General features: G+C 43.8%; 1 protein-coding gene across 6 annotated transcripts in view; it reads left to right on the top strand.

The window, feature by feature from the left end:
* N4BP2 (NEDD4 binding protein 2) overlaps positions 1-20,542 on the top strand; it is a 219,002-nt gene that overhangs the window by 155,891 nt on the left and 42,569 nt on the right. For all 6 annotated transcript variants that reach the window (XM_073608577.1, XM_073608554.1, XM_073608569.1 and 3 more), the window contains 3 exons: positions 5,188-5,273; positions 12,156-12,201; positions 15,911-16,110. In XM_073608577.1, coding sequence (XP_073464678.1) covers positions 5,188-5,273; positions 12,156-12,201; positions 15,911-16,110 — 332 coding nt within the window. The remainder of the gene's footprint in view (positions 1-5,187; positions 5,274-12,155; positions 12,202-15,910; positions 16,111-20,542) is intronic.

Genomic DNA, 20,542 nt, shown 5'->3' with positions numbered 1-20,542 from the left:
GGCCTGAAATTATGGCATCTGTCCAGATTCTGGGCAAAGGATGACAGAATCCAGGAGCCGGTAATGGAAGGTATCTGCAACTTTTGGAATGAAAACAGGGAAACAGTTAGAGAGAACGTTTTGTGGGATGCCTTTAAGTCCTGGATAAGGGGGGAATATATCAACCGCATTTCCTTTCTACAGAAAGAGACCTCTAGGGTGCAGGAGAATTTAGAGAGGGAAGCCTCTGGGTGTGAGACAACATACATTCAATCCCCGAATGTAATCAACCATAATCTATGGCAAAAAGCCCTTCGAGATCTATCTCTACACAACGTTGAACAGACACATAAATCTATGTTGTCCGCTAAACAACGTGTATTTGAGCACGGTAACAAGAACGGGCGATTGTTGGCGTGGTTAGCACGGAACCAGCAGGCATCCACTCACATAGCTAGCATTCGGAATACCAGTGGACAGTTGGTGTCCTCTCCGGAGGGCATCAATGCTGAGTTTCTGGAGTTTTTCAGGGGGGTGTACTCGTCTAGGGCCCACTTCTCCCCAACTGAACTGCAGACTTACCTGGACACAATTCCCTTCCCTACTCTATCGGAGGAACATAAGAACCTACTGGAGGAGGGTTTCTCCCTGGAGGAGGTCCAGGCTGCCATCGGAAGTCTTCAGGGCGGCAAGACTCCGGGCGAAGACGGATTGCCTACAGAGCTATATTCACAATATGCTGACCTTCTTGCCCCTAAATTGCGATCCCTCTTCTCTGGGCTGGTGGAGACCGGGGCTCTACCGGAATCCATGGAGGAGGCCGTAATAGTTCTAATACCCAAATCTGGTAAGGACCCACAGGAATGTGCCTCCTTCTGACCCATATCATTGCTTAACGTCGATGCAAAAATCTTAGCGAAGATAATAGCCACCCGTCTATCGTCGGTAATTTCTACATTAATACATGTTGATCAAACGGGGTTTATGCCGTGCAAGGGTACAGACATAAACATCAGACGCCTTTTCCTAAATATGTAAATTTCCCACGAGACAGTTGGCTCTAGGGTAATAGCCTCTCTTGACGCCGAAAAGGCGTTTGACTCTGTAGAGTGGTCACACCTATGGGGGGTGCTACAGCACTTTGGTTTTGGCCCTAACTTTATACGTTGGATACAACTATTGTATAGAGCACCAAGAGCTAGGGTACGAACTAACGACAGATTGTCAGATTCTTTCTCCCTTCACAGGGGTACTCGACAGGGATGCCCCCTATCCCTGGCTCTGTTTGCCCTGGCTTTGGAGCCTTTGGCAATTTTTATTCGGGAGTCTCCGGAGGTTAGGGGGATCCAGGTCGGTAGTCTGGAGGAGAAAATCTCCCTTTACGCAGATGATGCACTGCTCTATCTGAATGATTATGGCCCATCATTGTCTGCTGCTCTTGTCATATTCGACAAGTTTGGGGTATTCTCGGGCATCCGTATCAATTGGACCAAATCGGTCCTTTTCCCTCTAGACAGTCAGCCACAGACTATACACAATGCTACACCACTGCAGTGGGTCGGGGAATTTAGATATCTTGGCATTAAGGTGTCTAGGGATGTCAGTAAATACTATACGTTAAATGTGCTTCCCCTGATTAGACTCCTACGGGAGAAATGCCGGTCTTGGTCCGGACTCCCTCTGAATTTATTGGGCCGTATCAATATTTTAAAAATGGTCATCTTACCAAAGTTCAATTACATATTCCGAAACAGTCCGATTTGGATACCGGCGTCTTTTTTTCAGGAGGTGGATAGATGCGTTACCTCGTTTATATGGAGTGGAGCCGTACCCAGGCTGGCAAAATCTACTCTACGGGCACCAACACACCTGGGAGGCTTGGCTCTCCCTGATTTCAGGGTTTATTATTGGGCAGTAATGCTGGTCACCACATACTGGTGGTTCGAGGCTAAGAGGTCTAATGCGGCGATCTGTGTTGAGGCAGCATGGCTAGGTTCATTACAAGAGTTGCGGAACTTGGTATATAGGGGGGAGAGGGCGTATAGTGATATCCCCGCCCCGACTAAAGCGACGATCAAGACATGGATGGTAGCCCGGCATAGGTTCTTCCTGGCAGATCGCTGGTCACCGGTACAGCCTTTATGGGGAAATCCTAACCTATCCCACTTTAGATCAATACCAGATCCTCAGGTATGGGCGAGATTTGGCATCAAGACCCTGAGGGACATTATGCCTGAGGGTACTTTGATGTCATTCTCACAGATGACTAGGAAATACAATTTACCTGGGTGGATGTTCTTTTGATATGTCCAGTTGAGACATGCGGCTAGGGCGCAATTCCCTACACCCCTAACTCTGCAATTGGACCCTGTGGAGGACCTATTGTCCTCTGAGGATTTAAAAAAAACACTTTCGGCTCTGTACGGAGTCTTGCTTCCGATTGATGAATTAAAGATGAATAGGCTATGGGAACAATGGAAGACTGATATTCCTGCCCTAGAGAGGGAGGATTGGGAGGATAGTCTGGAACAGGGCCCAAAAATTGGTTATAGCTGCAGGGGATAAACTTATACAAACGAAGTTCCTCCACAGGGTCTATTTCACCCCGGTCCGCATGTCCAGAATCTACCCTGACAGAGACCCACATTGCCCTAGATGTTTGACACAACTGGGTACTTACATCCATATGTTTTGGGAATGTCCTAGGTTGTCAACCTTCTGGATGGAAGTATTTGACCAATTAAATGTTCGCTTGGAACTAGCTGTCCCTATGACGCCGGAATTGGCGCTACTGGGAATTCATGATGACGACCAGCGCTCCCATCATAGCAAACTATTAATTTCATATTTGCTTTTTTATGCTAAAAAGGAAATACTGTGCAAATGGTCCTCTCCTACCCCCCCCCCCCCCCCCAACATAGCCACATGGGAAACTAGAGTAAATGCTGCCCTCCCTTTATATAAACTGACACACATCAGCCGTGGGTGTCCATGGAAATTCGACAAAGTGTGGTCAACATGGACAACAATCTAAATGATAAGGCGCAGAGGTCCGGGATGTATTGATCTCTCTCTTGTACTCCTTCTCACTTTTGTCCCTCTCTACCCAATCGGTCATATCCTCTACTAGTCTTCTCCTGTTCTCTCTTTTATTCTTTCCCTTTTCTAGTTTCACAGATGTCTACTCCCTCCTCTCACCTGGGGTTCATACTCCTGAATGTGAAACTGTGAATTATTTTACTATTGCTGCCCGAACGTATTATAACCTGGTAGATATGTGTGGATAAATTGTTTTATGTGAAATACTGATACAATTGCGAAAAGTGGTATGATGTAACACAATGCAATGTGTATATTTAATTGTATGTATTCCTTTTTCTTCAATAAAGCACTCCTGTTTGTTAAAAAAAAAAGCTTGCATCCACTCCCACCCCCTATTGTAAGCCTTATATCTATCCTGTAAAAGGAAAGCTGTGTATACTTACATATTGTGAAGTCGCTCCAGTCCAGTCACATGATCTCTCCAGAGCCGGCATCTTTCCTTTTACAAGTTATATAGAATAGGCTTAGAATTGGGGTGGGAGTAGATTTAAGCTCAGTCTAGTTTTGACTTGCCTTCCAATTTACATTTTTATTTTAATTTTTCTACCCTTGATCTTTAGCAAACACCTTCATTTTTTCTTCCCTCTGTGCTCTGCTTTTTCAGTCTGAAACAGGCAGATAGACCTTGTTCAGTTATCTATGGCTGTGCAACATTTTATGAATTGTAGTTTTTTTTGATGCAAACAGAATATAAAGCGGAAAATATACTGCAAAATTTGCAGCAGGCTAAACAGGATATCACATAATTTATTGATGGTGATGATAACCATATAGGGTATGAATCCACTTTGTACCAAATGCCTTTGCTAACCCAGGTATTACCCAAAGGGCCCCTTTTACACAGGGAGGGGTGAGGAAATACAAGACTAGTCACACCACGTTAGTAGAGAGAGCAGCAGTGACTGGTCTTAATACAATATGCTCCTGCATATAGACATCACACTGGAATACTGCACAGGTCTTGGAAGATATACACAAACCTCATCAAGATGCAAGCAAGAATACACATGCCTCCTGTATATAGGAAATACTTGCTTATCCCAAAGTTCAGCTTTAACAAAGAAACATAATATGCCAATTATCAAATCCTATTAAAATATTTAATGAATGGTGCAGAAGCTAAAAAAAAAGGTGTTCTTGCATGTGTTTGTTTTTGGAAAGGAAGGGTGGGAAACTATACTTTTTTTTTAATTACCATAATTTTCATTGATTCTTGTCAAGGACACAAGTAGCAATAAAAACCTGACAGAGGTTGTAACCATTACCTGCTCTACCTGAAACTAAAAACAAACTCAAAACCAATCTCTTCAAAACTGCCTATCCATTGTTGGCAGGAATCTGTAATTCACACTTTCTAGGGAAGGTTATAATAATAATAATATTTTTGGCATTCTACTTTAAATATTGTGCAGATGTTATCAACATGAAAGAAGACTATTCCAGATGATAAAGAATGCTGACTTCTCTATTCGTGTATGTATTGGTAAGCTTGAATGGTGTATCTTACCTTTGCCACATAATTATTTTACGATATTTAACTCAAGATGTGATCATATCCACAAAATCACATCATAATCAACATAGTGGGCCATGCACTTTTAATAAAGTCCATGTTCTTGCTTTCCATTCAGTAAATTTCCGCTTAAAGTCAATTTGTTTGAACCTACAATTCCTCACTCCTCTGTAGCATATACTTTCTTTCATTTACTTGTTGCTTCTTTCAGCCAGTGAAAGCAAAGAAAGATACATGCATGTGTATATATAGCTATCATTTGGATTGAGACTACTAAATATCACCATTCTAGTGGCAGTGCAGTGCAGTTATTAACAGTAATCCACATGTCCAGCTCCTCAGATTGCAGGTAATGTATCTCTCCCTGCAGGCAAACTTGGAATTGAATCGAGATAACCAAGCTCCATTGTTTGTCAAATCAAAAACTTAGGGGTTGCCAAATATCATGGGGTACACAGGACTTTTGCAGGAATTACTATAAAACCTAACCACTAGAAAAAGTACAACCCTGCTACTACCCAGCTTTACCCAGTTTATTACTAATTAATAGGTGTGCTTTACCTGTGATTGTAACTCCATTTTATTCCGTGCAGGCTCCCTAACTATTGAGGATTGTTTGGTTCCTATAGACCTTAAACTGGCTGAAGCGATCCATAAAAAGTGGAAACAATCAATAGAGGTTAGTTCCTATACACAATTTATGTAATATATACAGTAGCGTGTGTGGTGTAGTGGCATGATATAAAACTGCATTGGATTTTACTTTTATATACGTAAATTCTGAAATCTCTATTATATTTCTGTGGGTTGGTGCATTGCTGCTAAATGTTACTGGTGTTTTTACTGCTTGTCCATAATGTTACCACAAACTACAGCAGGCATCAAGCCAGTACTGTTCCTATTTCCTGCTGTCTCCTGCAGGCCCATTGATGGAAGATGGCTTTCATTTTCTTTTTGCCATACCCACTAACTACTTTGTTTCATGTGCTTGGATGCATGCCTGTGAGTCTCAGATAAAGAGAGAATGCAGAGAAATAATTTTCTAAACTCATTAAAAGAGAAGTATGGGATTTCTTTTTTCTCCCAATCATACTTACTTAGGTGGATGCAGCATCGGTCCCCCCGCCAGCTCGAACACTGAGAACCGATGAAACACCGCTGATTGCTCGGTTCTCAGTGCTCCTCATGCAGAGAGCTGGTGACTGTCAGTCACCAGCTCTCTGCTCTGCCCCCCCGCCCACGCTCACTGGAGCGCTGGGCTGTGGAGGGGGCGGGAGCAGCGGCTCAGGCTCTCAGCGGCTCACTGAGAGACTGAGCTGGGTGCCGGTCCAGGCACGTGGGCATATCCCCACTTGATTGTCACGATCTCGCCCGAACCTGGACCAACTCTGTGACTTCAGCCCTCTGTCTGCTGAAAACTGGTCACAGGAGTGCAGAACAAACTGCACTCTTGTGATCCATTGGAGAAGTATAGCCAAACAAGCTTTGGCTGTATTTCTCCTTTAAATCTGCTAATGAACCAGTTTTCTGTTTACATTATTTATGTTCAGTAGAGGTATAGGGAGAATAAGCATTTGTGAGCTGGTAACTGCTGTGGGAAACTGTAAAGCCTAGTATACACGGGTCGAGTGTCGGGTGTCTATTGAACTGGCCAACATTCAGCCCGTGTGTACATCAGTTGGTCGGACAGAAGCTGGCCAAAGTCATGACCGGAAAATATCTGCCGACCAGCTTCCTATTGGCGTTCTCTGCCAATGGCTGAGAGCTCTGACCGGAGTGTTCTGGCGGGGGGCTGTCACCCTGTCAGAACACAATAGTACAGCAGGGGACATTGCTGTATTAACATCGGATTGTTTGTACAGCGGCTCTGACCTGAGCTGTCAGGTTTTTTTTTTTCGTTCAACCTAGAGTCATCCCACTGACCTCCTGAAAACACCTGCATTTGTAATATCCCATTGTTTTTTTAATTTGTGCAGTGAGCAGTTGGCAGGCTGTTGAGCTGTGTCCCTATTGCCATCATCCATGAGTATTTTGAAGACTGCAGTTGAGCTACACTGATCGGGATTGGCAAATCCGAAAAGTATTTTCTTACTGTCAGACCAATGCCTTATACACACACACACGATAGGATTTTCCGACAACAAATGTTGGATGTGAGCTTGTTGTCGGAAAGACCGACCGTGTGTATGCTCCATAGAACATTTGTTGGCGGAATTTCCGCCAACAAATGTTTGAGAGCAGGTTCTCAAATTTTCCGATAACAAAACTTGTCGGAAATTCCGAGCGTGTGTACACAATTCCGACGCACAAAAGTCCACGCATGCTCGGAATCAAGCAGAAGAGCCGTACTGGCTATTGAACTTCATTTTTCTCGGCTCATCGTACCTGTTGTACGTCACCACGTTCTTGACAATTTCCAACAACATTTGTGTGACCGTGTGTATGCAAGACAAGTTTGAGCCAACATCCTTTAGAAAAAAATTCATGGTTTTGTTGTCGGGAAAATCCTATCGTGTGTACAGGGCTTTAGACCCCATACACAATATACAACTTTTGTTGTCAGATTTCCTTTAGATTTACCAAAACCATGTAGTGCAAGGGCCTGCCTGATTACATACAAATTGAAACTCTTAAGGTTTGACCTCATATTATATGGTATTGGTAAATCTGAAGGAAAAAAAACGACAGAAAATTGTATAATGTGTATCCAGCTTAAGTTAAAGTAGAACTATAGGCAAAGCTTTTTTTTTTCATTTTGGATAGAGTAATGGAGGGTTATAACCCGCCAGATTTTTTTTCGCCATCTTTGTCCCATTGCAGAGATTTACCTTAATTTCCTGTCTCATAGCCAGTGGCGTCACTAGGGGGTGGCGTCTGGGGCCGTAGCCCCAAGTCTCCTACCGGGTTCAGCGGTCTGCTCAGGGAAACTTTCCGGTATGCCAACAAGGCCGTCTGCCCTGGGGCTGCTTTGAGGGCAGCGTCGCCTGTAAAAGATATGGCTGCAGGCCCGGGCTGACCTGTCCACTGCACACGTGCCACGCGCCTCTCATGATGGCTGGGTAAGACCCCTCTGCAGCCTCTGACTACCTCCTGTTATTGCTCTCCTGCACCATGTCGGCAGCCTCTGACGTGTCGTCCTGCACCATGTCGGCAGCCTCTGACGTGTCGTCCTGCACCATGTCGGCAGCCTCTGACGTGTCGTCCTGCACCACGTCGGCAGCCTCTGACGTGTCGTCCTGCACCACGTCGGCAGCCTCTGACGTGTCGTCCTGCACCACGTCGGCAGCCTCTGACGTGTCGTCCTGCACCACGTCGGCAGCCTCTGACGTGTCGTCCTGCACCACGTCGGCAGCCTCTGACGTGTCGTCCTGCACCACGTCGGCAGCCTCTGACGTGTCGTCCTGCACCACGTCGGCAGCCTCTGACGTGTCGTCCTGCACCACGTCGGCAGCCTCTGACGTGTCGTCCTGCACCACGTCGGCAGCCTCTGACGTGTCGTCCTGCACCACGTCGGCAGCCTCTGACGTGTCGTCCTGCACCACGTCGGCAGCCTCTGACGTGTCGTCCTGCACCACGTCGGCAGCCTCTGACGTGTCGTCCTGCACCACGTCGGCAGCCTCTGACGTGTCGTCCTGCACCACGTCGGCAGCCTCTGACGTGTCGTCCTGCACCACGTCGGCAGCCTCTGACGTGTCGTCCTGCACCACGTCGGCAGCCTCTGACGTGTCGTCCTGCACCACGTCGGCAGCCTCTGACGTGTCGTCCTGCACCACGTCGGCAGCCTCTGACGTGTCGTCCTGCACCACGTCGGCAGCCTCTGACGTGTCGTCCTGCACCACGTCGGCAGCCTCTGACGTGTCGTCCTGCACCACGTCGGCAGCCTCTGACGTGTCGTCCTGCACCACGTCGGCAGCCTCTGACGTGTCCTCCTGCACCACGTCGGCAGCCTCTGACGTGTCCTCCTGCACCACGTCGGCAGCCTCTGACGTGTCCTCCTTTAAAAATCTGAAGCAAGATATATTGTGTAAATATTGTTTAATTTTATATATACAGTATCTCACAAAAGTGAGTACACCCCTCAAAATGTTTTGTAAATATTTTATTATATCTTTTCATGTGACAACACTGAAGAAATGACACTTTGATACAATGTAAAGTAGTGAGTGTATAACAGTGTAAATTTGCTGTCCCCTCAAAATAACTCAACACACAGCCATTAATGTCTAAACCACTGGCAACAAAAGTGAGTACACCCCTAAGTGAAAATGTCCAAATTGGGCCTCCTCAGTGTCATGTGACTCGTTAGTGTTACAAGGTCTCGGCAGCTCTCACTCTCTCATACTGGTCACTGGAAGTTTAACATGGCACCTCATGGGAAAGAACTCTCTGAGGATCTGAAAAAAAGAATTGTTTCTCTACATAAAGATGGCCTAGGCTATAAGAAGATTGCCAAGACCCTGCAACTGAGCTGCAGCACGGTGGCCAAGACCATACAGCAATTTAACAGGACAGGTTCCACTCAGAACAGGCCTCGTCGTGGTCGACCAAAGAGGTTGAGTGCACATGCTCAGCGCCCTATCCATTTGGGAAATAGACATATGAGTGCTGCCAGCATTGCTACAGAGGTTGAAGGGGTGGGGGGTCAGCCTGTCAGTGCTCAGACCATACGCCGCACACTGCATCAAATTGGTCTGCATTGCTGTTGTCCCAGAAGGAAGCCTCTTCTAAAGATGATGCACAAGAAAGCCCGCAAACAGTTTGCTGAAGACATGCAGACTAAGGACATGGATTACTGAAACCATGTTCTGTGGTCTGATACCAAGATAAACTTATTTGGTTCAGATGGTATCAAGCGTGTGTGGCGGCAACCAGGTGAGGAGTACAAAGACAAGTGTGTCTTGCCTACAGTCAAGCATGGTGGTGGGAGTGTCATGGTCTGGTGCTGCATGAGTGCTGCCAGCACTGGGGAGCCACAGTTTGAGGGAACCATGAATGCCACATGTACTGTGACATACTGAAGCAGAGCATGATCCCCTCCCTTCGGAGACTGGGCCGCCGGGCAGTATTCCAGCATGGTAAGGACCCCGAACACACCTCCAAGACGACCACTGCCTTGCTAAAGAAGCTGAGGGTAAAGGTGATGGACTGGCCAGGCATGTCTCCAGACCTAAACCCTATGCATCTGTGGGGCATCCTCAAACGAAAGGTGGAGGAGCACAAGGTCTCTAACATCCACCAGCTCCATGATGTCATCATGGAGGAGTGGAAGAGAACTCCAGTAGCAACCTGTGAAGCTCTGGTGAACTCCATGCCCAAGAAGGTTAAAGAGGAAGTAAACCCTAATGGGTTTTAATTCCTCTTTTGTTCCCTGCAAAGTAAAAGCATAATGGGCTAGTATGCATCGCGTACTAGCCCATTATGTGCCACTTACCTGCAAATGAAGCAGTGTCCCCGCTGGTGGCTGCATCCATCTTCACCCCTCTTCCTTCCGGGGCCGTGGACTCAAGCTCTGTGACTGGCCGGAGTCTCGTGACGTCACTCCCGCGCATGCGTAGTTATACTTTCTTTTTGCCTATTCAGTTACATTTGATTACACAAATAGAACATTTTTATCCATGATTATTAGGAAAATTAATATTTCCCCACCTGTTCATCCTTTCCACTATTCACCCATTCAGTGAATGGGAATTTAGGCTGTTATATTTAAAGTGATATATGTTAAAATTGTAATATACAGTACTTACAGTATGTCTGTAGTGGGTCATAATTACTACAAATGAAATTATATATGCACAATAAAAATGCCCAGAATTCAAACATGAAATGAATTAACACGTGTTAGTGTTTAAAAAAATACAGTAACCCTACAACAGAAAAATAGTTGGAATTTTAGGTTACTACATTTACAGTAGTTACATTCCAGTGCTACATTGTAACATTCAAAATTTTTGTTTATATGCAACATCTGTGACTAGGTGCAAGATAAGTATTTGTTCTCACCATGCTCCTACGAAATTGTTTTGGCTTAAATATACTTGATCCCAGGCAATGCTACATTAACTCCCTGTCACAATGAAGGCCTTTGCATCTGTCTGTGGACATAGGTAAACACTTTTACCCGAGAGTGGCGATTTCCCCAGTGCATATCGGGGATGCTTTCCCTTTTGTTGGTGTGAAACAATACCCTGCATTCAAATCTGGTTCTCTTGGTACCGGGGATTTTGGTGCTGCATGCTTTTGATGTGAAATTGCTTGTCAGCTCAGATATTCCCAGGTTAAGATAAGGTAACTTTGCAGTGAAATAGGGGGTAGGCTTGATTTGGGTTAATCTAAAGGGTTAGATTATAATATTGTTAGGCTCAGTTTAGGGTTTGGGTAGTTAAGCTTTAAAGTGCAACTTTAAGGGAGTGGGGTTTCATTATCTAACATGCTGGCCTGCTAAAAAATGCACATTATTTTTAAGCACCCAGAGCGTACCAAAAAACTACCAGTGCCAGGCTCTTGGTGCTGAGAGCAAAGTTATTGCCCTACATTGATGAAAAGAATACTCAATAATAAAGTTGGGGGGCAGACTCTTGGTCATGATTCTCAACCAATTTACTCTGATGAAACAGTGTTTTATTTTAGCAATTACCCTTTCTTTAATAGTGTTTTTTTTATTGATGCTGAAAAATATTTTGAATGGAATGTATTTGAAAATTACATCTAATTTATTATAGGTATTAAACATTCAAATATTACAGAGAACAAATAAGGAAAAATGAAATGGGCAATAAAAAAGGAGAAAGTGCACTATGTACACTGTACTGTGCAGGGTCGCACCATAAGACTTAAACCCCATTCATGAAATCTGACCTGGGCACATATATCTGTAGTGTTTATTTATCTCTCTCCAAAGCCCTAAGTGCCGTGTCTTTCTGCTGCTCCATTCCTCTGTTATCAGCATGATAACTTCTGACAGGTTCTCCCACACATGAGATAAAAGCAGCTGGAAATTTGTGTTGGGGAAGTAACTTAGAGACAGATAAGCAGAGAGCTGGTCTATTCGGAGCACAGCTCTGCAAGTTTCTTTGTTCCTCTGTCTATGTGGAGGGGGTGTGTTCCTTTCCTCCAATAAGCTCTCACCCAGTGTATGCCCAGACTCCCCTCCCACTGCTGAAACAGGAAGACAAATTTCTAACACTTGATGTGCACTTTCTAAAGAATGTAGAAGGAAAATACAGCAGATATACATGTAAAACTTATGTAGGGAGATTTGTTTCATCTCTGTGTATCTGAGGCTGTTCACTTCACTGGGTATATGTAAGGGCTTACATCCACTTTAATAGAAAAAGTCACCTCCCAGCTAGCCTGTCAGTATTGCATACAAGTAACCAGCTCAGATTCACACCTGCACTGTAAAACAGGAGTTAGAAAATGTAAATGTGAATCTTTGTGTTCGCTGTTAGACAGTACAGACAGTGCTGTGGCAGCCACTGATGTTATATTTTTATGATGATGGGTATTTGGAGCATTTTAGTTGTTTTGTGTTTTTAAGTTCCTAAATCATTTTATTCCTCAGGAGAGGCATAACCAAGAAGCATTATCCTATCAACTTCTGTTCGAAGGTAATCTTATTTTATTTTCAACGTTCATGTAGAGTAGATCTCACTTTGTAAAGACAGATAATGTTGTAGATTTTAATTAGAGTAGAAAGCTTATACTTTAAAGTGCCTTGAAAAAGTATTCACACCCCTTAAAATTTTCCACATGTTGCCATGTTAGTAGAACCAAAAAAAATAAAATGTTTTAAATAGCATTCTCTACATTGCATTTTCAGTGCCTTGAAAAAGTATTCATACCCCTTTAAAATGTTCCACATTTTTTCATGTTACAACTAAAAACGTAAATGTATTTTATTGGGATTTTATGTGATAGACAAACACAAAGTGGCACATAATTGTGAAGTGGAAGGAAAATAATAATTTTTTATCAAATTTTTTTACAAATAAATATCTGAAAAGTGGGGTGTTTGTATTCAGTCCCCTTTACTCTGATACCCCTAACTAAAATTGAGTGGAACCCATTACCTTCAGAAGTCACCTAATTAGTAAATAGAGTCCAACTGTGTGTAATTTAATCTCCATATAAATACAGCCCTGAAGCCCTTAGAGGTTTGTTAGAGAACCTTGGTGAACAAACTGCATCATGAAGGCCAAGAAACACACCAGACAGGTCAGGGATAAAGTCGTGGAGAAGTTTAACCACCTCAATACAGGGCACTTTCACCCCCTTTCTGCCCAGGCCATTTTTTTTTACTTTCAACGCTGTCACACTTTGAATGACAATTGCGTGATCATGCAACACTGTACCCAAATTACGTTTTTTTTATCTTTTTCTCCACACAAATAGAGCTTGTATTTGGTGGTATTTAATCACTGCTGGGATTTTTATTTTTTTCCAAAAGAAAAAAGACCGAAAATTCTAAAAAAAAAAAAAAAATTTTATTTTCTGTCAGTAAATTTTGTAAATAAGTAATTTTTTCTCCTTCACTGATGTGTGCTGATGAGGCTGCACTGATGGGTACTGATTAGGTGGCACTGATGAGGCACTAATATGCCGCACTGGTGGGCACTGATAGGCGGCACAGATAGGCAGCACTAATGAGCGGCACTGATTGGATCTGATGGGAGGCACTGACTGGCATCACTTATGGGCACTGATTGGTGGCACTGATGGGGCTTTCCTCTAATCAGGTCACTGATGATCAGTGCCCTGATTACCTGCCCAGGTCTCCTCTGCGAGGAGATGCCACTAATCGGTACTCCTCGCCACACACTCTTATCAGTGTGAGGCGAGGAGAGCCGATTCACAGAACCTCCTTGGACACAGCCGATCCCTTGGTTAAAGAGCTGCGGCTCTTTACAAAGATCAGGGTCGTGCTGTGTCCTAGCAACATGGTGCGGCCACAATCGCCCGCCTTGCGAGCCCCCACAGGCGCGTGTTAGTGGCCGTTCTGGGGCGCCGTCATATGATGTCCTCCCAGAACGAGAGCCGCTCCGTCTCTCCATCATTTGACGATGGCCGGGCAACAAGCCATTAAAGCAGGGTTGGAGTTATAAAAAAATATATCAAGCTTCTCATAGAGCACTGTTTAATCCATCATCTAAAAATGCAAAGAGTATGGCACAACTGCAAATCTACCAAGACATGGCCGTACACCTAAACTGACAGGCCGTCCAATGAGAGCATTAATCGGAGAAGCAGCCAAGAGGCCCATGGTAACTCTGGAGGAGCTGCAGAGATCCACAGCTCAGGTGGGAGAATCTGTCCACAGGACAACTATTAGTCATGCATGTCACAAATCTGGCCTTTATGGAAGAGTGGCAAGAAGAATCCATTGTTGAAAGAAAGCAATAAGAAGTCCCGTTTGTGAGAAGCCATGTGAGGGACACAGCAAACCTGGAAGGTACTCTGGTCAGATGAGACCATGATGGAACTTTTTGGCCTAAAAGCAAAATGCTATGTGTGGTGGAAAATTAACACTGCACATCACCCTGAACACACCATCCCCACCATAAAACATGGTGGCGGCAACATCATTTTGTGGAGATGTTTTTCTTCAGCAGGGACAGGGAAGCTGGTCAGAGTTGATGGGAAGATAGGTGGAGCCAAATACAGGGCAATCTTAGAAGAAAACCTGTTAGAGCCTGCAAAAAGACTTGAGACAGGAGTGGAGGTTCACCTTCCAGCAGGACTACTACCCTAAACAGCCAGAGCTACAATGATGGAACATTTAGATCTGCGTTTCTCAAACTTTTTTGTCTTGTGGCACACCAAATACATTTTCACGGCATACCTAAAATGATTTAACAATTTTTGTGGTGAAGATTTTATTTTTACATATATTTCATTTTAAATTTAATGTGAAGGATGTGCCTGCTTTCGAGAGCAAATCAAATTGAAGCGAGGCTCCAAAGTCGACAAACGAAACAAACAAATGGAACTGTCTCTATTATAATATAGAGTTCTCCCGGGATGAACGAATGACACTGACAGATTGCATTTTTATGTGTGTTACTTTTTTACTTTTGAGACATTGATTTACCATTTCATTTTTCGATATGTTCAAGGTTTCAATACGCTAGCAATTTAAAAATTTTTTCATAACTCCCACTGCACACCTGCAAATCTCTGTGCCGCGGCACACAGTTTGAGAATCACTGGTTTAGATCAAAGCATATTTATGTGTTACAATAGTTAGAAGTCAAAGTCCAGACCTAAATCCAATTGAGAATCTGTGGCAAGACTTATAAATTGCTGTTCACAGATGCTTTCCTTCCAATCTGACAGGGCTTGAGCTTTTTTGCAAAGAAGAATGGGCAAAAATGTCACTCTCTAGATGTGCTAAGTTGGTAGAGACATACCCAAAAAGACTTGCGGCTCTAATTACAGCAAACGGTGACTCAGGGGGGCTGAATACAAATGCACGCCACACTTTTCGCATATTTATTTGTAAAAACAATTTGAAAACCATTTATCATTTTCCTTCCACTTCACAATTATGTGCCACTTTGTGTTGGTCTATCACATAAAATCCCAAGAAAATACATTTACATTTTTAGTTGTAACATGAAAAAAATGGGGAACATTTCAAGGGGTATGAATACTCTTTTTCAAGGCACTGAAAATGCAATGTAGAGAATGCCATTTAAAACATTTTATAAACCTCACATTAGGCTCTTTGCCTGCACTCTATATTTTAAAGGGTAAGTAAAGTTTGCTTAATAAAAAAAAAAATAGGCCCCTGGGTGGTTTAAGCCATTTATATTTCGGTCAATCAAGTCCTGAGTTTTATACAGCTGTGCCCCACCTACCAGGGGAAGGCACATTTTCTTTCTCTGCAGTTTTGCTTACAGATCTCCTCCCTACCCTCTCCCTCTGTGACTGAACAGTGAAAGGAGAAGCAACAAATTGATGAGTTGGTCTGTCTGTCTGCTTTCTCCTCCTTTCACATGCTCATTGCACTGCAGCACACCTGATTAGATCCTTGTGCTGCTTCTCTCTCCCCTTCTGTAAGCTCTGCTGCACATACTATACGGTAGGCTGCAAGAGGCTGATACCCAGTCAGATTGAAGTACTAACAAATGATTACAGAGATGCAAGAATTTTGCCTTTTATATCTGCCTGGAGTTCAGCTTTAATTGCTGTTTTTGGAAAGTAGCAGTGCTAAGTCTTAAATCTGTTAATCTGCAGTGTTATGGTCTTTCACTTCACTGTTGAAGTCCTGATGGTGTAATCATGATTTATAAATTAAACCATTTGTTATTTTGGCAGACTTTTCAACCAATGACCACATGCATCTGGACAGTCTTCTTCAGGAACAGGAGTCTAGGCTGGATGGAAATAATTTCGTTGTTTCCCATAGAGAAACTGATATGTTTCCATTCATGGATCAGTGGAATACCAGAATAAAGAAAGTTTCGCTGCGGCAGATCATGTCAGAAGAAATGGCATTTCAGGCCCGGGAAGATATGGTATGGAGATTTAAAAATCAGTCTTCCCAAAGACTGATATTTAGTTTTTGATTGCTGTTGTAGAGTTAGTGTATATCAAGCTATTTTTTTTTTTTTTTAGCTTTTGTTAAAGTTGAGAGGAGCTAAAACCCTTGCCAGGTAAATATTTTCAGTGTCCCACTGTGGAGATTTCCATTTTATTTATTGTCCCAGAGATGCAACAGAAAAAAAAGGAAATCTCCCCGGAGTGGGGGATTCCCACCTTAATGCCAGTGACTTTTTTTTTTTTTTTTTTTTATGTTAGAGCTGCATCTATCCCCATAAACTTAGGAAATGCAAAATCAGCTTGGAGCAGGTCAAATGCAGTTTAAAAGGAAGTCTACTGCAGGTCAAATACGCTTTTTAATGTATTTTGAGAGATCTCAGAAGCACATCAAAACCATGCTGCATTCGCAACTCAAATCCTGTAGGCACTTGTTCTAAGACGGTTGTCACCAGAACATTTTTCCCCATTGGATGATTTCCTTTACCTCCTTGTTCTGGTGACAACATTAAAGTTTTAGACTTCTCACTACTTTCTCTCTCTCGTTGTCCTGGTTAGTAGGACAAATAGATGGGATAGAAAGAGCAATGTAAGCCTGACAGAGCGTCTAACCCTGCTCCACTCTATCCAACACTGACAATTTCTTATTTTCTATGGGATTTCCTTGTTGAAAATCAGTGTATGGTCCATAGATCTGCACACCTGCTACAGCCATTCCAAAGTGGTTCCACTCTCAGGGATGGTTCACACTGCTGCGATGTGAGAACCCGTGCAAAACCAGTACAGGTTCCCGCATCACATGTCACCCGCGGGCAGTTCACACTGCCCTATGCGAACAGATGCGGGTGTCAATAGAAAATGAATGACACCCCCAGATCGGTTCGCATATCACAGTGCAAACTGTCAGTTTGGACAGGAATCGGATCGCATGGGTGTAAACACCCATGCGATCCGATTCTGTGCGGACCAAAAAAGGGTCCTGCACGATTTTGGTCCGAATGCGATACAAATTCAGCCATACAATCTGTATCTATGAATTTGCATCGCACAGACATCACATGTGATTTGCAGAGCAGTGCGGTGCAAATCACGTGCGATGTTTGACATCGCAGCAGTGTGAACCGGCCCTCACTGTTTGATTGAATTTGTTTAAAGGCATGATAAACCTTCCTACCTGCACCTTGTGTTTTTCACCCGCATACCATGAGCATTGATAGGCTAGTCTCATAGTGTCATTTGTTGGCCTTGTATGCACAGTCTCTATAGTAAAGTAGACCTTCACATTTCCTGTTTCAACAGTTTCTGCTTAAAGCTGTATTAAACCCCAGCAGCTTACTAATCCTTAGATGTGGCTGCATTCGTTTTTTTTTTTTTTTTCCAAGCTTTTTCCCTTCTGTTTTCACCTGATGATCTGCCCAGTAACATATCTCCTGCATTAGCATGCCCACCATTATGGATGAAGGAGCACAAGGGCATAGCAGTATTGTTAATCGGAGGGGATTGTTAGGTGTACTAACAGATTTAAATAGACTAACACATTTAAGCCAAACTCCAGTTTACACTGAAGTTACAGCAACATTTTTTTGGGGGGGCTAAAGATTTGAATGAATAAATAAAAGCTGATCATTGTAAGCACCCACCTCAGCGGTAAATGGCTTGTCTCAACAAAGTTAAGTGATACATTGGAGGGAGAGCTTATTCTGCTGAAAACCAACAGACTTACTGGCTGGATCACCAGTTGAAAATAAAAAAGAAAGCTTAAAAATGAAAACGAATAAATAGTTGACATCTGACGACGGAGATTCAGCAACTGTTGTGGAGGCGGCTCACTTGGGGTCATGTGAGACCCTCCGTCTGGCCATTCACAGGAGTGTTGGGTCGGAGCTTCCTTTGACATTGGCCATGAAGGCCACTATTAAGGCGTGGGGGGAGGCAGTGGTGTTGGCCTGCCCGAGCTACTTGGGTTTCTCACCTCAGACTCCCTAGTGGGGGAACCCCAAGTTGTCTCAATTCTACTCCTTTCAGGATCCCATGGTATGGGTGGTTAAGGGAATTAAGTTACTAAAGGACATCACCATGGAATACTTCTGACTTTTGACCAGCTAAAGACTAAGCATGACCTCCCTAACTCATATTTCTTTAGGTACATACAGCTTCGACATGCATTTCAGGCCCAATTCAGAGATAGGACGGTAGAGTCCATTCCATCGGCTTTAGAAGACATGCTCATGGTAGAAGACCTCCCTAAGACTTTGTCGGTCACTTATAAAGAACTGTTTAAGAAAAGTCCGGCGGCAATGGCTAAATGTAGAGAGCGTTGGGAGAGTGAGGTCCCTGATATGGATGGGGAAGACTGGGATGACGTATGGGTGCATCCCTTTAAACATTTAGTCTCTGTGAGAGACAGGCTCATACATTTTAAATTTTTGCACAGAATTTATTATACACCGGCTAGATTGGCTGTAATATACCCATCAGTCTCCTCGGATTGCTGGAGATGTGGTTTTTCACCGGCAGATTCCAAACATATTTTCTGGGATTGCCCGCACATCAAGACTTTTTGGGAAGGAGTAATAAAATGTATAGAAGAAATCTTAACTATACCTATCCCATTGTCCATTAGAGTTGTTTGTTGGGCCTAGTAGAGGAGGTAGTTCCATCCAGAGCTCTTAGAACTTTATTGAACATTCTATTTTTCTATACAAGAAAGGCCATTTTATTTAAAATGGAGGAATTCCACTCCCCCTGGTGTTCCATTTTGGAAGGGTCTCGTAAATTCTATGTTGCCATTTTATAAGGCAACGTACCAATCTAGAGGGTGCTGGAAAAAGTTCAACAAAGTTTGGCAGGCTTGGTTTGGCACGGAGGTTACGGCTGGCTAGTTTTGCCCTAGCTCTCATATGAGGTTTAGTAATAGTTATGGGATACTGATATAACTAAATACGTGAGGAGGGGTGGGAGTTACTGATAGTTGTGTCCTTTTGTTCATAAATTAGCTAACCATTAAGTAAGGTGCAGTGTTTTTGGGGAGTATAATAAACGCATACATACATTTTTACATGATTTTACTTCAGATGGTCCCACATTGGTAAATTAAAGAGAAGTCATTTTCCTTGGTGAACTGTGGTACGGGATGTTGGGGGGGGGGGGGGGGGGTTGGTTATAAGTTGTCACATGTGTTGGGTAGACTAATGTTGGATCCAAGTTGACCATGTTGGTCAAGGAATGGGCGGTGTTGTTCCGGGTCACTCCACTATGTTTGTATGTTTATATGTCTAAAAAAAATGTAATAACCAGAATTAAAAAAAAAAAAAAAAAAAGAAAAGAAAACGAATGCAGCCATTACATCCAAGGATTGGTAAGCAGCAATATAATAAATGTTTGCCTTTTCGGTCTAATAATTTTTAACCCCTTCACGCCGACCGTACGCAAATAGGGTTAATAGGCTTGAAGGGTTATACCGCGGCACCACGGTACCATTTTTTATAGCCAGTAGTTCGCTTTCCAGTGATAACAACCGATGCGGCTAAAAGCGGGAGGGGACGTCCGCCGCCTTCCACGACTCTCCCATCCCATCGGGAGGCCCGAGCGACCAGCCGACACGTCCACTGGCTGGCCGAAGACCTGAATGAATCCGGAATCGGCTTCCATTGGGTCTCCGATCTAGTACCCCGGAAGCGATGTCATGACATCACTTCCAGTTTACTTGGCTGCCAATGGTGCCGATTTAAAAAAAAACACTAGTATTCCAACACGCAGATTATGGTGTTTTGAATACTTTTAAGTGCAAAGGAGGGATTTGGGCCAGTCTTAGGGCCCTTTCACACTGAGCCGGGGGCGGCGTCGGCTCTAAAAGTTTTACCGTCGGTATACGGCCGCTAGCGGGGCGGTTTTACCCATCGCTAGCGGCCGAGAAAGGGTTAAATACCACCGCAAAGCGCCGGTATAACCGCGCCGTCCCATTGATTTCAATGGGCAGGAGCGGTGAAGGAGCGGTATACACTCCGCTCTTTCACCGCTCCGAAGATGCTGCTAGCAGGACTTTTTTTTCCCGTCCTGCTAGCGCACCACTCCAGTGTGAAAGCCCCCGGGGCTTTCACACTGGAATTAAGGCAGCGGCACTTTCGGGTCGGTTTGCAGGCGCTATTATTAGCGCAATAGCGCCTGCAAACCATCTCAGTGTGAAAGGGCTCTTACAGACCCCAGATCCCTCCATAAAGAGTACCTGTCACTGACTATTACTATTACATTCCTTGTGACAGCAATAAAACAGATCAGATTTTTTTTTTAAGAGACCGTGTAAAAAAAAATAATTTTTTTTTTTTAAGCGCCTGTCCCTCCGTGTTTGCGTGCAGAAGTGAACGCATACGCAAGTCGCGTCCGCAAATGTAAACAGTGTTCAAACCACAC

This window comes from Aquarana catesbeiana, linkage group LG01 (assembly GCF_042186555.1).
Source record: "Aquarana catesbeiana isolate 2022-GZ linkage group LG01, ASM4218655v1, whole genome shotgun sequence".
Taxonomy (NCBI): domain Eukaryota; kingdom Metazoa; phylum Chordata; class Amphibia; order Anura; family Ranidae; genus Aquarana; species Aquarana catesbeiana.
This window is presented reverse-complemented; position numbering and strand designations above follow the sequence as displayed.